The sequence below is a fragment of the Hippopotamus amphibius genome, chromosome X (assembly GCF_030028045.1).
Source record: "Hippopotamus amphibius kiboko isolate mHipAmp2 chromosome X, mHipAmp2.hap2, whole genome shotgun sequence".
Taxonomy (NCBI): Eukaryota; Metazoa; Chordata; class Mammalia; order Artiodactyla; family Hippopotamidae; genus Hippopotamus; species Hippopotamus amphibius.
This window is the reverse complement of record NC_080203.1, coordinates 102,583,932-102,603,892: the sequence shown is the minus strand read 5'-3', so window position 1 is coordinate 102,603,892 and position 19,961 is coordinate 102,583,932. Positions and strand designations below refer to the sequence as shown.

At 38.6% G+C, this 19,961-nt stretch overlaps 1 protein-coding gene across 5 annotated transcripts in view; it reads right to left on the bottom strand.

The window, feature by feature from the left end:
* The window catches only part of RPGR (retinitis pigmentosa GTPase regulator), a 68,867-nt gene that overhangs the window by 29,261 nt on the left and 19,645 nt on the right, over positions 1–19,961 (bottom strand). For 3 of the 5 annotated variants that reach the window (XR_009050229.1, XM_057717698.1, XM_057717697.1), the window contains exons 10-13: positions 19,029–19,214; positions 17,886–18,057; positions 12,232–12,329; positions 11,785–11,850 (exon numbers count right to left, since the gene is read on the bottom strand). Coding sequence is in view for 4 of the 5 variants with exons in the window: in XM_057717698.1 (XP_057573681.1) it covers positions 11,785–11,850; positions 12,232–12,329; positions 17,886–18,057; positions 19,029–19,214 (522 nt within the window). In the remaining variant the exon portion in view is untranslated. Of the gene's footprint in view, positions 1–8,380; positions 8,527–9,141; positions 9,332–11,784; positions 11,851–12,231; positions 12,330–17,885; positions 18,058–19,028; positions 19,215–19,961 lie in introns of all 5 variants that reach the window. The other 2 variants (XM_057717700.1, XM_057717699.1) reach the window with 2 other exon arrangements.

Below are 19,961 nucleotides of genomic sequence, written 5' to 3'. Positions count from 1 at the left end.
TCATGTAAATCTATAACAAAAAACTATATCATTTTCTAAGTTTGGCAAAGCTCTTAGAAAATGGCATTTGTGGTAGAAATCACATCATCAGTCGTAACAATTTGCACTTAATTAAGCACATTTAAAATTAATCTATATACATCTGGACAACTACTTTAAGTCACATACAGCACTTACCTTCAAACTGAAACAATTTAGGAGAGATTGGCAGAATACTGTCATTTTATAAAAAAGAAAGGATAAAGTTTAAATACATTCTTGTCACCAGAACCACATAAGATGTAAAGAGAGAGTCTGGAGTGGTCAGTGGAAATGCATCTTGTGTTAGGACCCCAGTGAAGAAGTGAATGGGCCTGGCTCCCACCAAAGTACCCTTGTTTCATTGGTCAGACACAGCACAGGGAGCTGCAGCCTTTGGTCTGGCCTAGGGCAACACTTTTTACATTTCTTATGGGAAATACCAAGAAACCGTTTCAGTTTGCTTAAGAAACGATTACTGTATGCTTTAAAAACTAGAGACTGCTATTCAGAAGCTGGCCTAGTGGTCACCCTGGAGGGGGTGGGTGATGGGAAATGGCTGGAAGGGGATTGAAGGGGAGCTTCTAGGGAGCTGACACTGCTTTTCCTTGATCTGGATGTTGACTATGGGTATGTTCAGTTTGTAGAAAAGACATTGAGCTATGCATGTATGAGATATATACTTGTCTAGGTATTAACTTCAGAAGAGTTTTAAGTTAAAAAAAAGACTATAAGGTATAAAATTTTGTGCTACAGTTCTGGATTCGTGACATGCATCGATGCCACATAGGGTAGAAAATGTTTTCCAAACAAGTTAAATAGAGCATAAAACTTTATATCTAAGTCATCAGGTGGGAAAGTATATATTTTAAAATCTCAATTTCAAGGTTTTTTTTTTTTAGGACAAGAAGAGCTACTATGTAAGTGCAAGTTTTAACTACACTAGAAATCACTGAGGCAGGAGTGGAGAGTGGGAAGGGCACTAAATACAAAGACCTAAACACTGTTTTCTGAGCCTTGCTCCACTACTCTTGGCCTGAGCAAGGTACCTACTTACTGTATTTCACAGTCCATCTGTAAAATGGAAAAATGACATTAGCAACACCTACCTAGGAGGGTTTGTATCAAGATGAAAAAGATCGTTCACAGAGAAAATAACATGAGCAAACAATAACTATATGTAAATATAAGTGATTTTGTAAAGGCCATTCTATAAAAAGTAAGATAGAATCCCAAGTGTGCATTGAGGACTGTCAAAAAACAGGAAGCTTGGACACTTTTTACCATGCCTCAGATCTTATCAACAGAAAATAGTTCATTTAAAGTGTACTCTTCTTTGCTGTACCCTCTAGTACACATCCCTTTATGCTCTGCCAGGTGCCCGGCAGCCAGAGCAAGCAAGAGAAGAAGGTGGACGCCTGTCAGGCGCAGCCCCTGCTCAGCAGGGAAGTTGGGGATGGCCTCAGCTGGGCTACAGGCAAGTGTTGCCACAGGGCACGATATTCCTAGATCCTCAGGTTTTCCAAGTGAAGTCCAAAAAATATTTTTTTCCAATGTAAAACCTCTGATATTTCAATGTTGGCATCTGATCCAAATGTTTAAAAAATCACTATGTAAACCAAACAAAATAAGTCTACAGGCCAGACTGTATTCATGGGCTGCCAGTTGTGACTTCCCAGTTCTTCACTTCTAATGACTCCTCTATAATCTCTCAACTTCCCCTTCTATCTATGTACCAATCCCTTAAGTCATTCCCAATCCTGTATTTTCACCACCAAATACATTACAGTTTGACTCTGATAAGTGGCCTGCAAAAATAAATGTAGCGTTCAGGGTACAGAACATCTTGCTGGTTCAGTTATATTCTTGCTCTTAGTTTTACTCTATTATTTCCCCCCTCTTTTTCCTTAGAAGATGTATCTTCCTCTTTATCTTAAACAAATGCATGATCCATGATTATACTTTATGTGTGAATTATTTTTTAACTATTTGATAAAAACATTAGGATACAGAGGGAAATCTGTGGTCCTATGACAGCACTAACATCTATATTTTAGACTAACCATGTGAGTGCCATCAGCCTTTTGTTATGGTTCAAATGTTGAGGGGCAGTATTTGACCCATGTTTGGTGTGTAATGATAGTTTCACTCTACCCCATATTTAAAGGTTATCATTATTGTAACCCACTTCACTCCCCTGGATCTACCTCCATAAGCTTTTTTTTTTTTTTGCTTTGCTATGTTGTATTTAAACAAAAGTAAGGTTTATAGGCACATGAAACTAAACTCATGCTCATCAGCCAGTGACTTGGAGATTCATGAGGGTAGCAATGTATGTGACTTGATGTGATCAGAGAGGATAATTAGTGTTATAGGTTAAAACTTGATGTGATCAGAGAGGATAATTAGTGATATAGGTTAACATTTGCTGAGTACCCCTAACATGTTCCAAATGTTAACTAATTTAATTATCAGAAGATCCCCCCTCCTTTACTAAAAGATGGAAATATGACTCAGAAAGGTTAAAAAAAAAAAAAAAACTTTTCCAGGCGTCCACTCAGCTAATCAGTGAAGGGCTGGGATTGGAACTCAGGCCTACCGGACTACAGAGCCCATGCTCTGAATCAGCTCTACCCAATTAATTTGCAGACCATAATGGCTGCCCTCAGAGTTGTCCCCACCCCCACCCCACTGATATTTAAAACACAGCAGACTCTTCTATTTGTTGATAAGCTCACTTCAGTAATATCCTATTCTTATGTATCATCGTATATAATAACAGCAAATAAAAATGTAGAATATTGCCCCCCAGAGCACCAAAGTCTCTGGACTATACATTTCCTTTCCTAAATTGAGAAATATGCCAGTAGAGCTCTTTGATATTCATTTCTTAAAATCTAGTTCTGATTTTATGTCTCTGCAAAGCAGACTTCCTGGAGTTCTGATTTTATGTCTCTGCAAAGCAGACTTCCTGGAGTTCACTCTTGACGGCAACGTGGGCTCTGCCTCAGATCCTCTGCAGCTCTCCACTGCTCACTCTTCCTTGGCTTTCCTAGAAAGTTTTCCTACCCTCCCTCCTTCTCAGACTTCCCTTTCTCAACCTCCCCTTACCTACTAACGTTTCCCTGAATTCTCTTCAGTTCTCTTCTCTCTTCACATTATGAATGCTGCCTCTCATTCAAATCCACAGTTTTAACTACATTTATAAGCCGCTGATACCCAGCATCTTCCCTGAGCTCCAGACACAGTCATGTATCTGCCTGCTGAACATCTTCCGGATCAACAAGCCCCAAGCAGTCTCCTCAATCTGCCCCTACTCCTCTGTTCTCAGCCTCTGTGAGTAGCACTCTTTCTTCCCAATTCTCCAAGCCAGAAACAAGAAAAGCTTGGCCTTTTCCCTCCCTCCAAGCTCCATATCTTTACTAAGCTCTCCAATTCTATCACCAAATATCTCTCACTAATACATGTCCCCAACTCTCCATCCCACTGTCCTAGCCCGGCCCCTCTTCGGTCTCTGCCTGGTCTACTCTAACTGCCTTCTGGCTGCTATCCCTGACTCTGGTCCTGTTCCCTTCTAATCTACCCTCCATATTGCTGCCAGAATGATGCTACAAAAGCCCAAGCATGATCATCTTACTCTTGTTTAATATTTTTTACAAACACAGAAGGTCTTGTGCCTCTCTATCGAGATCAAAGAATACTCCAGGCTGCAGTCACACTGAACCACTCTCCGGGCTCCCGTCAGCCTGGCTCCCATCACTCTGCCCCCTCTTTGCCTGGATAGGTTTTACTTTTCATGACTCAGTTCACGTTTCACCATCACTCTCGGGGAGCCCTTTCCCTTGTCTTTCCCAGTGGCAGCTGAAATGCCATTCCTGAAGCACTCTATTGTGCTGGTCAATTTTCTGCTCAGCCTGTAGAAATAGCCAAGAGTTCCTTGAGATCAGGAGCCATACCTTATAAAGCCATTTTCTTCTTATTAACTAAGGGATTTAATGGAGGAAAGTCATAGATTTGTTTTCAAATCATATTTTTATCTTTGGGCAGTCCTGACTGAGAACATGGTGCTATCAGGAAACACAAGCGCATTGTGAAGCAGCAGTTAAGGCAGTCATAGGAACTCTTTTTACCTGGTGTTCTTTCAAGAAATCTATACCTACCTAACGTCCCTGATAGGTTAGAGGGCCACAGGGGGTTGACTGGAAGCAGCCCTTGCTGCTTGAGAGCCACATGATTCGGGGTAGCTTCTGTTCTCTTTTTGGTGCTTGGTACATAAACATTTGTTGACTGAATAATATGTACCAAACATAAGTCATGCGTCAGGTACTGGGCATATAATGTCACACGTAACTTTCACAATGGAAAGAATGAAGGAAGGAATTACAGCACCTTCCTCTGTGGTAGCATTTTATTGTTAATCTACATGTAACAGCAAATTTATTTCTGTAGTGAAATAACAGAAAACAGCTCAATTGCACTCACCTGGAGTGCTGCTGGTCCGCAGCGGCAGATGTTTCTGTGGTACTCCTTTGCAGCTTACCTTATTTTTCTGCCAGAGTCCTCATTTGAAACTGTAATTCAATGGATTCTACATACACAACTCACACTTGCCTCAAAAATGATCACTGATAAACTACAGTAAAACCGTGATCAACCAGCAGATGGGGACAGTAAAGAAGGAACTAGTTACTCCAATATACTTAACCAAATATTAATTCAGGTCTGAAAATGACTAGGCCAGTGCTCTTTTGACCAGAGCACTAGGCCTGCATGAATTAATGCTTCTAAAAGAGCACAAAAAGTTATTTTTGACCAAGGAAATATGAAGAAATGAGTAAGAAATGCTGTTTACAAATGGTTATCTAGGGACTTCCCTGGTGGTCCAGTGGTAAAGAATCCGCCTTCCAATGCAGGGGATACGGGATTGATCCCTGGTCAGGGAAATGGGATCCCACATGCCTCAGGGCAACTAAGCCCATGTGCCACAACTACTGAGCTTGGACGCCTCAACTAGAGAGCCTGCATGCCGCAAATTACAGAGCACACGCGCCCTGGAGAGCCTGCAAGCCACAACTAGAGAAGAGAAAACCTGCAAGCCACAACTAGAGAGAAACCCACGTGCCACAACGATCCCATGTGCCACATCTAAGACCCGACGCAGCCAAAAAAAAAAAAAAAACAAACAAAACAAAAACCTACCAAATGGTTATATAGACATATAGACTGGTTCAAATACTGAGATGGACATATTTTAAGAACATCATTTCAATATTGCTGGCTGATTATCTCTTCAGTGGAAGATGATGCCCATACCTTTAACATTGGTAACTTGAGTTTAAGAGTTTCTCATCTCCTTGGAGGTTTTTCCTTTATAAACGCCACTTCTGTTATCCATCCTATTTAATCTTAAGTCTACTTCTAAAATAACCACGTTTTGCACTAGAATTAACAACACATTACATACATTTTAATCAAAGTGTTAATTCAATTGTACTAACACTAATGAATGTGGCAGAATTTAGTAGAACACTGCAATGCCAAATCTGCATATTTGGTTAGTTAGTGGAAGCTACCAGAGAGCCCTGCAGCTAAGACAAAATTTACAACTACTCCTAGGAATGTCTTCATTTCCTATCCTAGTCTTTCTCCTTATATTCTTTCTCACTTGTGGAAAATCAAATGTGCAAAGAATTCAACTACACAAAATTCACAGGAAGCTTACCATCACAGTCCTCCTTGACAAAACAAAGTATAAGAAATCCCTCATGTCTCAGATATAGAAGGGACTGGGGGAGGAAAACTATAAATAAATAACAATCGAACAAACTAGCTGCATTATATACAACAGAATTACTCTAGTGGAAATCTAGCTTCTCTAAAATTTAATATCTAATATTAGTTTCTCTTTTCACAAACAACTACTGACTGTATACATTTAATTTTTATTTTACTTGAAGCAGTCTGACAAACAGCAAACAGAATTACAGAATAGTGAATGAAGAATACATTGAAGGCAAGTAATAGACACTTGGGATGGCAGTACTGGGAATGATGGTCTGACACTACAGTGAAAGCTCAGAAATTACAGGAGTTTAGAAACACAGAATTACAGAAGACAAAAGACATTAAAGCTTTCACAATTTTTTTAAGAGAAAAGAACATTTTATAGACAACTAGATTAACTGTAAAGTATAATTTTTCTTCCTTAAAAAAATTTTCTTATGCAAATAACAAACATGTTAGAATGAAAGAATCTAAGAGTTACAAGGGGCTATAGTTATCATATCATCTAATTCATTCTGTTTTACAGATAAGGAAACTGAAGCCCAATGAGTAGCTTTGCCTGGCAATAAATAAAGTTTTTCGTACTTTTAGAATAAACATTCATCTCCATTTCATTAAATATTCTGTCATTTAGTTACCAAACAGTAACTAAAAGAGATATTAGAGTCTGAGCTCTGAACCCAGCTATCACTTTGTAGATTGTTGTAAAAAGAACACATAAAAGGTAAAAAGACAGCACTATTTTTTTTTAAATGTGAATTCCTCATTTTAGCTTTAGAATGCCACCCATTCTTACAAAATTATTCTATGTGGTAGGCAGACCGTAATCATAGACTGAAAAAACTATGCTAACATAGCTATAAGAAATTACTTTTATAACCTTTAAAGATCCGTGCCATTTTTAAAGAGACTTGTGTACACAAACAAAATACTTTTACAATATACTCTTGTTTCCTAAAACTATCTTTAATGAGGAATTATAATATTAATTATATGCTATGATCTTTTGATATTCTCTAGTTGTACGTTTATAATTTGGGGGAAAATACACCAAAATATTAGTTTAAGAGAAGCCAAAATTTACCAGTGCCCCAAGTTATCTTTATCAGTTTCTACTGCACCACGTGTAAAGTAACAACGATACAAAATCAATGTAATAGAATGAGTGTCTGTTACACATAAGATGTGCAAATGGCTTGGCTGGACATAATCAGGGCAAATTTAACATTTGTTACTTCAATTCCAAATAATGTGGTAATACATTATTCCAAAATTTTTTGGAACCTGGTGGCCCATTTTCTAAAAGTTGTTTTGACTGCACTGGCATTTTGAACCTCCGTACTTCATGCTCTTTCCCCTTTCCTTCCCTGTTAGTAATAAACTTTTTTGGATATGTTTTATCTTTGTCATATTTCACAGATCCTCTGATTTTGCTCACTTTGCTGGATTTTCTTCCTCCACCCTGTCTTCCCTTCCTTCCACTTTCTACACTGCCTGTCTCCTGGTACTTTCCCTCCTCTTCCTCATCGTCCTCCTCTTCTTCCTTCTCCTCTTCTCTCCTCCTATTTTCTTCCTCTTTCCTCTCCCCCACTGCCCCCGCCTTCTTTTCCCTTTCCTTGCCTTCCACCTCTCTCTCCTCCCCTTCTCCTTCTTCCTCTTCTCCTTCTTCTTCCCCCTCCTGTCCTCCCTCCCCCTCTTCTTCCTGCCCCTCCCCCTCTTCCTCTCCTTCCCCCTCCTCTCCTTCCCCCTCTCCCTCCTCCTCTCCTCCTTCCTTTTCCCCCTCTCCCTCTTCCTCTCCTTCCTCCCCCTCCTCTCCTTCTTCCTCCTCCTCTCCTTCCCCCTCTCCCTCCTCTTCCTCACCCTCCTCCTCCTCACCTTCCTCCTCCTCTTCTTCCTGCCCCTCCCCCACTTCCTCTCCTTCCTCCTCTTCTTCCTCTTCTCCTTCCCCCTCTCCCTCATCTCCTCCCTCCTCCTCTCTCCCTTCTCTTTCCTGCCCCTCCCCATCTCCTTCCTCCTCTCCTCCTTCTCCCTCCTCCTCTCCCCCCTGGTCTTCCTGCCCTTCCTCCTCTCCTCCCTCCTCTACCCCCTCACCTTCCTGCTCTTCCTCTTCTTCTTCCTGCCCTTCCCCTTCTCCTTCCTGCCCCTCCCCCTCTTCTACCTCCTCCCCCTTCCCCTCCTGCTCTTCTTCCCCCTCTCCTTCCTCTTCTTCCTCTTTCCCTTCTCCTTTCTCCTCATCTTCTTTCTCTTCTCCCCCCTCTTCCTCCTTGCCTTCCTCCTCCTCTCCTCCCCACTCTGCTTGCTCCCTCCCTTCCCCTTCCTCCATTCCTTTGTTTCCTTCTTCCTGATGGCCCTGTTCCCTCTCCTTTTGCTCCCGTTCCTCCTCCCCTTTCAGGTCTTTCTCTGCCTTACCCAGGCTTTCCTTTTCTACTCCTCCCTTGTCTTTCTCCTCCTCCCCCTCCTCACTTCCTGTTCCACTCCTATGTTCTACTCCTGAATTACCCTCCTTTCCGATTCCCTCACCTTCACCTTCTGGCACAGGCTCTGCCTCTCCCCTTGGCTTTCCCTTGCCCTCACTCACCTCTGCTCTGTCTGTAAGGTCATCTAACAGGAGCTCTGCTTCCTCCTCCTCTGTTTCTCCAGGCACCTCCTCATTTGCCTCTATCTCTTGCTCCTCTATTCCTCTTCTTTTTGAATCATCTTCTCCTTCCTGCTCCTCTAGGATCTCTGACAAGTGCTCACACTTAAAATCATATTTTGCCACGAATTTGGACATTCTGTGTTCGATCTCTTCCTCATGTCCTTGTTCAACAAACTTCCTGCTATACCACAAGTTTTGGTCCGTTTCCACTTCATCATCCTCCTTCTCGCCACTGCTAAATTCTATTGACTCAAGCTGCTCGAATCCATCAGCGGTACCCTGCTGACTTTCACTTTCACCTTCCACATAACAGTTTGGCTCCTCTATAGATTCTCTTTCACTGTCAAAGATCACGTCTTGCTTGTTACTTTTACTTTCCTTAACAAGAGTTTTATTTTCTTCATCCTCAATATTCACATCTCTATTTGGTAAGTCATCAAAGAATGTATCAATATTTTTCCTATTCTCTTCACTTTTTCTTATATCCTTCAGACCTGTCATGTTCACCAGATCAGTTTCTTTCTCAAAGACTATTTCTTCTCCTTCTGAATCCATCTGACTTTGTCCTTCACCACTTTCCTTTTCTATTTCCTTACTATCAAGTGGATAAAGACCATGCTTATTTTCATGTTTAAATATCCCTTTTTGCAAACTCTCTGTTCTGGTGTCGGCCTGAGGCCTTTGCTGGCCTGAGTCATTACCTACATGCTCAACTGAAAATGACTCCATAATCACAGCCGCTGGCAACACGTACACTCCTTTTGCCAAGTGTTGTTCATATATTTTCCCTTCTTTCACTTTTTTGGACATCTCTTCACTTTCATATTCATTCCTATCAGCATTTTCAGTATGAGCTGTATGCTGCTTCAGTTGCTCAATTGTTTCTTGTTTCTGTAAATTTTTTGAAGTAATCGTCATACTACTATTAGTTGACAAAGGTAACTTATCTATTACAAAATACTGCTAAGATTTTGCATTATTATAAATTTCACTAGGAGAATAAAAATGCCAGGTTGACCAGACATTTTGCTCAGATTTTGTTTTTTTGGGGGGGATAATTTCTGCCACTCTCTCTAAGTCTGTGGAATATCTAATTTTGATTTAGTAAATTGTATCTGTGTTTAACTTTCAAATTTACCACTCCCTTAACTTCACCATTATGCAAAGTACCATCAATATTTATTCTCTACCCCTTTTCTTAATCTGAATCAATTCTTAAATATATTTCCAGACTGATTTTGCAAAATACTGCTAAAAAAATGTACACTTTCCTACCTTCTCTATCGTTTTGTCAAATTTTGATTGGTCTTTTGATTCCATGAAATTCTCGAAATTAAATAAATGAAAATATGAAATTTTTAAAACCTTGAAATAATGAATAGCTTATTTCTAGAAGAAAAAAAAATCTGAAATGAAAACTACAAATGACAGAGTTCCCTGGTGGCCTAGTGGTTAGGATTTGGTGCTTTCATCGCAGAGGCCCAGGTTCAATATCTGGTCAGGGAAACATCCCATGTGCCAGATGGTGCAGCCAAAATGCAAAAGAACAGAGCAAAACAAAACAAAAAAACTACAAATGAAAGCTTTTATCAATACACTGGATAATAATGGATATGTCTTTCTTTTCTAAACAAAATCCTTTGGGTTTTCAAATTTCTGACCCTCTTTTATTTTCTATATTCTTTAATTATAATAATTTACATACAAAAAAAACCACTATGAGAAAAAAATCCTTAAGGTAAAATATAAGATTTTATAAAAACTTTATAATCTTTTATTAAAAAACTTATGTAATGAAACATTGAGATTTTAATGACATTAAAAATATGAAATTAATTTCCTGCTGGACAAAATAAGGCAAAAATCAAATTGTTGACCTAAATTCTACAAGCTAATGGATTGAAACAGTCGATGAATTTGGGTCTCTAGAGAGTAAAACCTCACTAAATCAAGTTTTATAAATTGTGATGGTGCTAGGCCTACAAAGAGGTCATTTTTCGCTAAATTATTAAAACAGCATAAGTTAAAAATTAATATATAGAAATACTGTAATAAATCTTTTTTTAGTCACTAAAGTAGGCTTGGTAGGGCCTCTACTTGAAAGGACTATGTGAAGTATAAAACATATACCATTTTAAAAGAAAATGCTTTCCTTTTCTATTTGATCTAGGTCTCGTCTTTAAAAAGTCACGATTCTTTCAAGAGCCCTAAGAGAGACAAAGGCCCAGCTGCCAGAAATGATTTCTAAATGTTATGTGCCTTTATTTCCTTAGCACAATAAAGTAGCACAGAAGAGGCAGAGCCCAGAGTCTAAGAGGAAAGAAAGACACACAAAAGATGTCTGCTTGGAAGTATAGTCAAGTCAATAAATCAGTCAGTCACTGAACTTCCATAACTATGTTAGGAGAAAAGCTCTTCCACGTTCAAAGAGAATGCTGTTATTCACCATGCTTCTAAGTAAAATATAGATAAGACTAATGAGGATTGGCACTAAATTTTTATAATTTAGCAAGATTCTCTTGCATTTCAGTGACTTCAATTTTAAGGATTTCTACTTTAACAATGTAGCAAAGGCACTAGAAATATAAATTAAATGTTGTCTGTAGCCTTCGTCCTTCAATTTATATTTCTCAAATTTATTTTTCTAATCCTCAACCCTTCATCCTTTCACGTCACTGGTCCTTAAAGCCAGGAAAAGCAAATGATTTTAGGACAGGCCTTTATCTCTCCAGGGTTGTGAAAACCACAATATTCCTTCCTCTTGCTATTCATTTGTTATTCATTAAAAGTGTCTCTTTACCACCCATGCATATTTTTGACTAATTTCCAAATGTTTAATCTTGTTTTTATGCTACCAATTCCTTGATAAATTAAAGCCCATTCCAAACAGTGTAAAAGCAATTATCAAACATTTCAACTAAAACCACAAAATTTTAGAGCTAGAAAAGAAGTTACTATCCTATAAGGTCAGCAAGGTAACTCACCCAAAGTCACACTCAACCAAAGTGTGAGAGGCACTCATCAACAGTAGCCTCTTCTATCACTTAAGAACTGTAATAAAAATCTTTTGCCTTGACGGTAATAAAGTATGGTTAGTGTTACTTAGTGACTCCAAAGAGCAAATTTTGGCAGTGAAATTCTGCCACTCTTGTTGCATCACAGAAAATACATACCAACAGAACAAGACCAAACTGAGGCTATATATACTGTATCCCCGTCTTTTAAATCCTGAAGTAAGTGAATGCTTACCTTTCTTGTGTTCTTTCCAGAAACCTTTCAAGAAAAACATAAATAATTTAAACTGTTCTTACCCACCATAGTAAAAATAACTCTCCATATTATACCTTTTGTTTTTGAATTGGTGATAACTGTAATGATTTTTCATTGGAATTCAGGCTCATCATATGTGTCTGAAATAAATTTAAAAAATATGTTCTAAAAAGAATACTACATATATGATTATATACTTATACACATATATCTATATATGATTATATATTGATTTTTAAAAATATATAAATAAAATTCATACAAAACAGTTGTCAGTCAGTCATATAATCAACTCAACTGATACTAATAATGTGAGGGTTGAAATGAATTTTACTATATGTAACCTATACCTCAATAAAGCTGATTTTAAAATAATGAATGAAACCAAAACAAAAAGAAAAAACTTTTTTCTATACATATAACGTCTTAGGAAGTAGACATATACACAGACGTACACATACAAATACATGAGGAACTAAAATTCAAACATATCTATGTCACATAAATAGGAAAACTATTACCATATTTAAGACATCAGTAGTTTCTCCAAGGCTTTCTGAATCCTCTGCTGAAAAATTGTCTGTCTCTTTCCCTTTGGTCATTTTATGTTGAAAATAATCTGATTAAAAGAGAGAAGAGAAAACCATATTTCAACAGGAAAGTGAAAGACAACTAGAAAATAAATTATTCTGTAATACAAAAGTACAGTTATAATTTTACTAAAGGTCCTTTAACCTCATAATAAGGGAACTGAACAGAATTCATTCACAGTGATAACAGGTTTTAAAATCTTTTTGAAAATTTAAAAACTATGACACTGATGAGATAACAATTGCTTCATTCATATGAACAGGCAAACATTACTCATTTGGGGTAATTACTACCCAGGTATCAAGCACTGTGATGGCCAGTCCCCAAAAAGATCCATAACAACCCACATCCTCCTGCTACGCATACCCTTGTGTAGTTCCCTTCCACATTTTACCAGGTTGGTCTGTAGGGCCAATAAAATAAAGCAGATATAATTGTGATGCTATTGTGGCTTAGCTCTTAGCTCTGTCACACGCGAGTGCACGTGTTATCTCCCTCTCTCTCTCTCTCTCTCTTTCTTGGATCACTTGCTCTGGGGGAAGCCCTGCTGTGAGCATCCCCAGGGAGAAGCCCATGTGCTGAGAAAGTGAAGCCTCCTGCCAATGGCCACGTGAGTGAGCTTGGAAGAAGATCCTCCAGCTCCAGTTGAGCCTTCAAATGACTGCAGCCCCATCTAACACTGTGACTACAGCTACATGAAATATCCTGAGCCAGAACCATGCAGCTAGACTCTTCCTGGATTCTTGACCCTTAGAAACTATGTGAGATAGTAAATGTTTGTTGTTTTAACCTAAGTTTTAGAGTCATTTCTCATGTAGCAACAGAAAACTAGTACAAGGACCCGGAAACTTGCATAGAAAACTGCAAGGTTATTAAATCATAAAGCAGATAATTAAAAGTTACAAGCTTTATTTGACCTTATATTTTTCTCAATTATCATACCCCCATTTAGCACATATATATTTAAGAGGAGCTCCTTAATGAAGTCTTCACTAAAAATGCCAGTCCACAGTGATCTCTCCCTTGTAAATTCATTCAATTCAAACGAACAAATAACCTGTTTGTCTTTATTCCATGTGAGGTATTATGTAGAACATATGAACTTAAGTAGCTACTAAATCTTAACGAACTTATAGTCTGGAAGGGAATATAAAACATATGATATAGAGGAATAAGAAATCACATCCGAATGCTGGGAATCAGGAAATGTTTCACTAAGGAGTTACAGGGAATGATGGATGAGTAGAATTCTCAGAGGCAGAGATGGGGAAGAAAATAAGCCCTGTGCTAACAGAAGCTGTGGAATGGCTTGTATTGAAGGTTTACCGTGTGCTTGGAACATATGCTTTCATACATGTCAGGTTAACTCCATGACAATAAGAGAGCTAAGTGTTATATCCCCATTTCACAAATGAATAAACTAAAGTTCAATGACTCTTTCGGTGTCAAGTGTCAATCTCAAGTCTGCCTTGACTTCACAGCCTTTCCACTCAGTCTGACTGTGAAGAGCTCAGTTTGGTCAAAATCAGGGGTCAGCAAACTTTTTCTGTAAAAGGCCACATAGCAAACGTTTTAGGCTTTGTGGCCATATAGTCTCTGTCCTAATTACTCAAACTCTAACACTGAAGTGTGAAAGTAGAGCCAAAGACGATACATAAATGAATGGGCATGACTGGGTTCTAATAAACTTTATAAAAACTGGTGGCTGGCCAGATTTGACCCACGGGCCACAGTCTGTAGATTCATGACCTAAGTTAAGGTTATAAAAAAAAGGCTACTGAGAGATGAAGCTAGAAAAGCAGGTGGGAGTTACATTGGGCAATTATTTTAAAAAAATATTAGGGATCCTCTGAAGACATTGGAGCAGATGGGAACTAAACTGCACCTGAAGGAGATTAATATAGAAAAGTACTAAGCAGGCTAGATTGGAGATGGCAGAGAAAGGAGGTTTGAAAAATAGATAGTATATCATTTAAGCTCATGGTCTTGCCCTTAGGCTTGACTGAGAAAATAGAAGTCATCAGACCTGATCTGTTTTATCTTCTCACCAACAAATGTACAAACTTACCTACGTTTTCCTGTTAAAATATAGGATGTGTCCTTCCTCTTAACAAAGACTGTTCTGTATGCTTGCCCCTCCTGTCTTCTCAAGAGCTTTGCATCTTTGGTTATACCCTCTCTCTCATGCGCTACCAATCTGTTTGGGACTACTGGCTCATGTCCATTAGCATACAAATATGCTCTAATATTTCCCATTGACTCCACATCTCCCTCTAGATACCAGCCCATTTCTCTGCTCCTCTTCAGGACCAAAATAGGCAAAAGAACTATCTACACACTCTATCTCCTCTTCACTTCCTCTACACACTCCTCTTCACTTCCTCATTTCCCCTTCATGCCTCAACTTTTAACACTCTGCCTTTTGTCCTGATCTTCCCCTGGAACTACTCTTGTCGGGATCACCAAAAATCTCCATGATGCCAAATCCATGGGATGCTTCTTTGAACTCCTTTTCCTTGAGCTTTGAGCAGTACTTTGAATTCATGACCCTACTCTCTCATTTCCCTCCTCCTACCCTACTGGCTGATGAGGCTGAGGAAGGTGGCTTTGCTGGCTCTTCCTCTCCTACTTTCTAAGTGTTAGACATTCTCAGGACTCAATTCGGGGCCCTCTTTTCTTCCTACTCTACTGTCTAATAGGTGATTTCACCAACTTCCGTGGATTTTAAATACCATCTCTATGTTGACAGTTTCCAAATTTCTATTTCTAGTCCAGACCTCTCTTCTGAATGTTATTCTTTCATTTTCAACTGCCTACTTGATATTTCTGCTTGGATATCCCACAGGTATCTCAAGCTCAATTTTTAATTTTTTTCCTCAAACCAGTCAACCATCCTCCTGTGTGGGAAGACATTCGGGAACCTTTTTGAAACCTTGAAAATGTTGAAGTATGTGGGCCGAGAGATGGGATTCAGAATGTCCTGCTTGAGCAGTGGAGGAGCTGAGGGTGCGGGGCGTGGAGACTAATATCACCCTGTTTGGTCCTGAAGGATGGCTGGTTAGCCAAAGACGGGTAAGATTCCTCAGAGGAGGAACAACCTAAGACAGGCACAGCCGCAGAGGGGCCAACAGGGGTGGTGCATAAAGCCTTCCTTATATCACCGTGTTTGGCCCTGGAGGATGACTGGTTAGCCAGAGACAGGTAAGATTCCTCAAGGGAGGAACAACCTAAGACAGGCACAGTCGCAGGGGGGCCAACACAGGTGGGGCACAGACCCCCAATATCTGAGAGAGGTCTCCTGCCCCCAGGGCTGTTTTGCTCTCCACACCCAGCTCAAATCCACACCTGCTCAGCTCGGACCCAGGAGGCAAACAAGGATCATTGCCCCAGTCATGTGAGGCCTTTGATTGTTTATGAGTGTAACCTGAGAATGTTAGCCCACGAACTCAATAAAAGCAACCTGGGATGAGTCAGCAGGGCTCTTGATCCTAGAGGTCTTGAGTCCCCCGGTCCCATCTTTCTCTTCAGTCTGTGTCTGTGTCTTCTTCAAGCTTGCGGCACCCGTCACTCACCTCGAGTCGCCGAGCTGGTCTCGGCACTCCTGCTTACACATCTATGTGTAATCCATTAACAAGTTTAGCAAGTTCAGTTGGTTGTGTCTAAAATGTATTTCAAATGTGCCCCCTTCTCTCTATCTCCACTGTGAACACCTTAGGTTCATACACCATCATCTCTTGCAAAAGGCTCTTAAGTATTCTTCCTACCTCTAGTCTGGCACCCCTACCTTCACACACAGGCAAAAGTGATCATCTTAAAAGATAAATGGAAAGAAAAATGTAAATGAAAAAAAAAAAGTAAATGGGATTGGAGCACATCATTCCACTGTTTAAAACCCTTTAATGACTTTCTAGTATTTTTGAGAAAAACACTCAAATCAAATAGGCCTCTCATGGCCTATAAAACCATGAATATTTTTCTGCTGTCTCTTTTTCCAACAACATCTTGTCCTGCCTTTTCCCTCGTTCTCTAACCCCAATGATCTTCTTTCCTTTTCCTAAAAACTGCCTCCAAACCTTTACCTACATTATTTTCCTTGCCTGGAATCTTATCCTTTATGTCTTAGCTTAAATGTCACCTTCTCAGCCATGTCTTCCCTGACCTCCTTCCCTCCATGAGAAATACTGAAGTCTGCATATAACTTAGAAAAAGTCACATTATATGTTGGATATAACTTTCAAAATATTTTTTATTAAGTTGGTTTTAGCAAATAGTCACAAAAGATAAGGGATGGCTTTTTCTTTTGCTCTAGCTACAAAATTCTATCTTCACATTCAAATCTCTTAAAGTGGGAAACAACTTGCCCCAAACCATATACTTCTCTCTTCCTTACACACACTGTTGTTAGAATCTACTTTTCCCATATACAGGGCTGAAGAGTACCAGTGATTCTTAGCTCCAAAGGAAACATACAGAAGTTGTGGGTGAGATGTAAGAAACCTGGTTCATTATCAAGGGCCTAGATGTAGACAATATTCTATTCCCATGGCCCACAATTCTTGCCTGAGTTCTGATCCTTTGTTACCTAAACCTTTTCCTGAGCCCAAAGATATTAAAATTATCTGTGCCACAGTTCTTAATCCCAGATGCCCAGATTATCTTAATTCCAAACCTACTGCTTACTCTGATTTCCTAGTCCTAGCTTCTTGCCCTGCCCCTATCATCTGAGTACATGCCTTGCAGTAACAGAAACACACTCCTAAGATACACAAATGTCTATAAACAAAACTGTTTAGAAGAGGTGTATAATGGCTAAAGAGCTGGAATTATAATTTAAAACATGAAATCTGTATCTAATAAGCAGTGAGGCAGAGCTATTAATAATAACTATGCCTATATTTATCAAGAGGTTTCTGGAGGTGCTAGACTCAATGCTAAGTATTTTATATGCCTTATCTCATTTAACTGTCATGCACTCTCTAAAGTAGGTATTATTAAAGTTATTTCAAAGATATAGAAACTGAGGTGTAGAAAAATTAAGTAACTTTCCCAAAGTCAGTCACATAGTTAATAAATGTCAGAGCTGGCATCGGATCCCAGATCAATTTGACTCTACATCCCATGCTCTTAACCATGATGCTATATTGCTTAAATGCAGAACTTCACATAGGTCCACAAGACCTGCATTCAAATCCTGTTCACTTCATTTATAAAACTGAGTTACCTTGGGCAAGTCACCCAATCTCTTCAAGACTTGCTTTTCTCGTATATAAAAATGAAGAATATAATTCCCACCTATTTCATGGAGTTGCTTCTGGGTTTAAAGGAGATAATGTAAGAGAAGGTAATATGGATGTTATACACTGCTCTATAAAGATACGCTGCTGTCATTACATGGGATTTTTAAGGTCATCAAAGATGCTTTCTATTAGTAAGAGTATTCTTGGATTTGAGTTCAAATGAGAGATGTCGGTCACTAACTAGGAAGAAAACAATTTAATTGGAGAAAACATCTTAAGATGAACATGAAAACAACAGGAATAAGTGGTACATTTCTTCTGAGAGCAGGCAGAGCATCAAACGTTACCTGGTTTAATTGGCTGCATAGGGCTCTCCTCATTAGGCATCATTTTCTCTAGCAGATTAGTTGCAGACATATAGCAAGGAACTGGACGAGGTGAAAAACAAACGGGTGGTACAAGAGTCCCTTCAATTGGAGGTAGTGTCCCTGTCATTCGAACAGAGTCTGGGGATTTCTCCTTTAAAACAGGTTAAGTAAACTGTTAGATAACGTTATATATTCAATATCGACATAAACTACCCTGAGGTTGCTAAAAATATTGAAGAGAGAGACCTCAAAGTTGGCCAACATCCTACAACATTTACTTTTTTTAATAATCTGCGAGGGCTCAAAAATGTTTTATTTTGTTGCCTCTGTATCTAAGTTGCTCTAAATTGTCAACTTGGAAGTCTGTTTTTCACAAGATGGGGAAAAGTGTGTGGGGCTTTTCTCTGCCTTCCCTGAAAAATAAAAGTTACTCATGAGACACAAACCAACAACAACTACAAAATACTTATGGGATATATATCTCAATTTTTCCATATATACTTTTTCATAATGAAAAGTCAAACTTAACGTTCTTACTGCTAAAGGAACGCATTTTGGAAAGTAAGGTAATTTTTTTAAAAAAGGAATGCCTCCTTTAAAAGTTATTTGGCATTTTTTAAAAATATTAAGTGTCACTGGATAATTTTAAAGCACAGAATGAGAATCTCTAAATTTAACTGAGAAAGAATATTTCCTCTCAAACTAAAGTCCTTATTTCTTTGTTTTCCACCTTTCATTATAATATATATATATTATTTATATTTCTAATATATATACCTTTCACTGCTCATGAGGTATTAGCTTTAAAAGATAAAAGCAAAGTAGAAGTCAATCCACAGATGGTTGAGAAAACAACTTAGCGTTCAATCTGAGGTGATAAGAGAACGATAAGTACCACTGTCTACAAGCAAAGGTTAGCCATGATAATTTCAATGTTCTCATTTGTGTGTTTAATTCTGAGTTTGCTTTAAAAGTTTGTAAGCCCTCAATTCTAATCATTTTATCTAGTAAATTTATCTAAGAAGACACTTTTTTGGTTTAAAAAGAAAATAAATCTGTTTTCTTCCAGTTTTCTTTGCAGTGCTAGACGATATTATTATATAGAATAGGCCACGACTGTACCCTCTCTCTTCGCCGCACACGTGCTGGTAAAGATCTCTGCAGTATGTTTCCTGAGGTCAGATCACTGATGGGCAGAGATGTATCTGAAGGTGAGTAGCAATCGTTTATTTCATCTAACTCAACACCTTCTATCACATCAACTCGTGGAGTGGCAAAAACTAGCATATGACATCCACCGCAAGCTACCTGCAGCATAAATTTACAGATAAATTAATTGACATTGGCTTCAAACAAAAATAGTTTTTTAACAGTTTTCAGCTACAAAACATTAACTTAGTGGTAGACTTCCTAAACTGACTGAATCTCTCTCTCTCTCTCCAGACACACACACACATACACACACACACACACATGAATTACAATATATATTCTTTAAACACTATCATTGAAAATTAGAACAAGTTTAACATACCATTTTACTTTCAACTGCATATATAGTATAGAGAAAAAAAACTATTTGGCACATTATATTTCTCTTTGCAAGTTAAAAAATGCAATTTTAATCTGGGAGCAACACTAACAAGTTGAAAAAATTACACAGAGAAGTTCTACTTGGAAATAAGGGACCCAAGAATAAGTCAGTCTCTTGGGATAATTATGTCTTCAAGCCTTTGTCTTTACAAGAAGATTTTTAAAGTTTAATGCTTAAAAGTCCTGACAGCAAAACGCAAGCATGCACAATGATGGAGCAATGAAAAATGAAATCAACGCTGAAACGATTTTGAGAAATAGCTGATTTCCAACAAACTGCTTAAAAAAGCATTGTGTTTGTAATACACAGACTTCTGATATCTTCATAGTGTTCTAGACGGTGGCGTAGAGTATCATACTCTGAACTTTCCTTCATAATATTTTCAAAGTTAAAATTGATATGTTTTCTACATAGCACTTTTTCAAAATGATCTTCCCCATAAGATGATAAGCTTAGTGAAT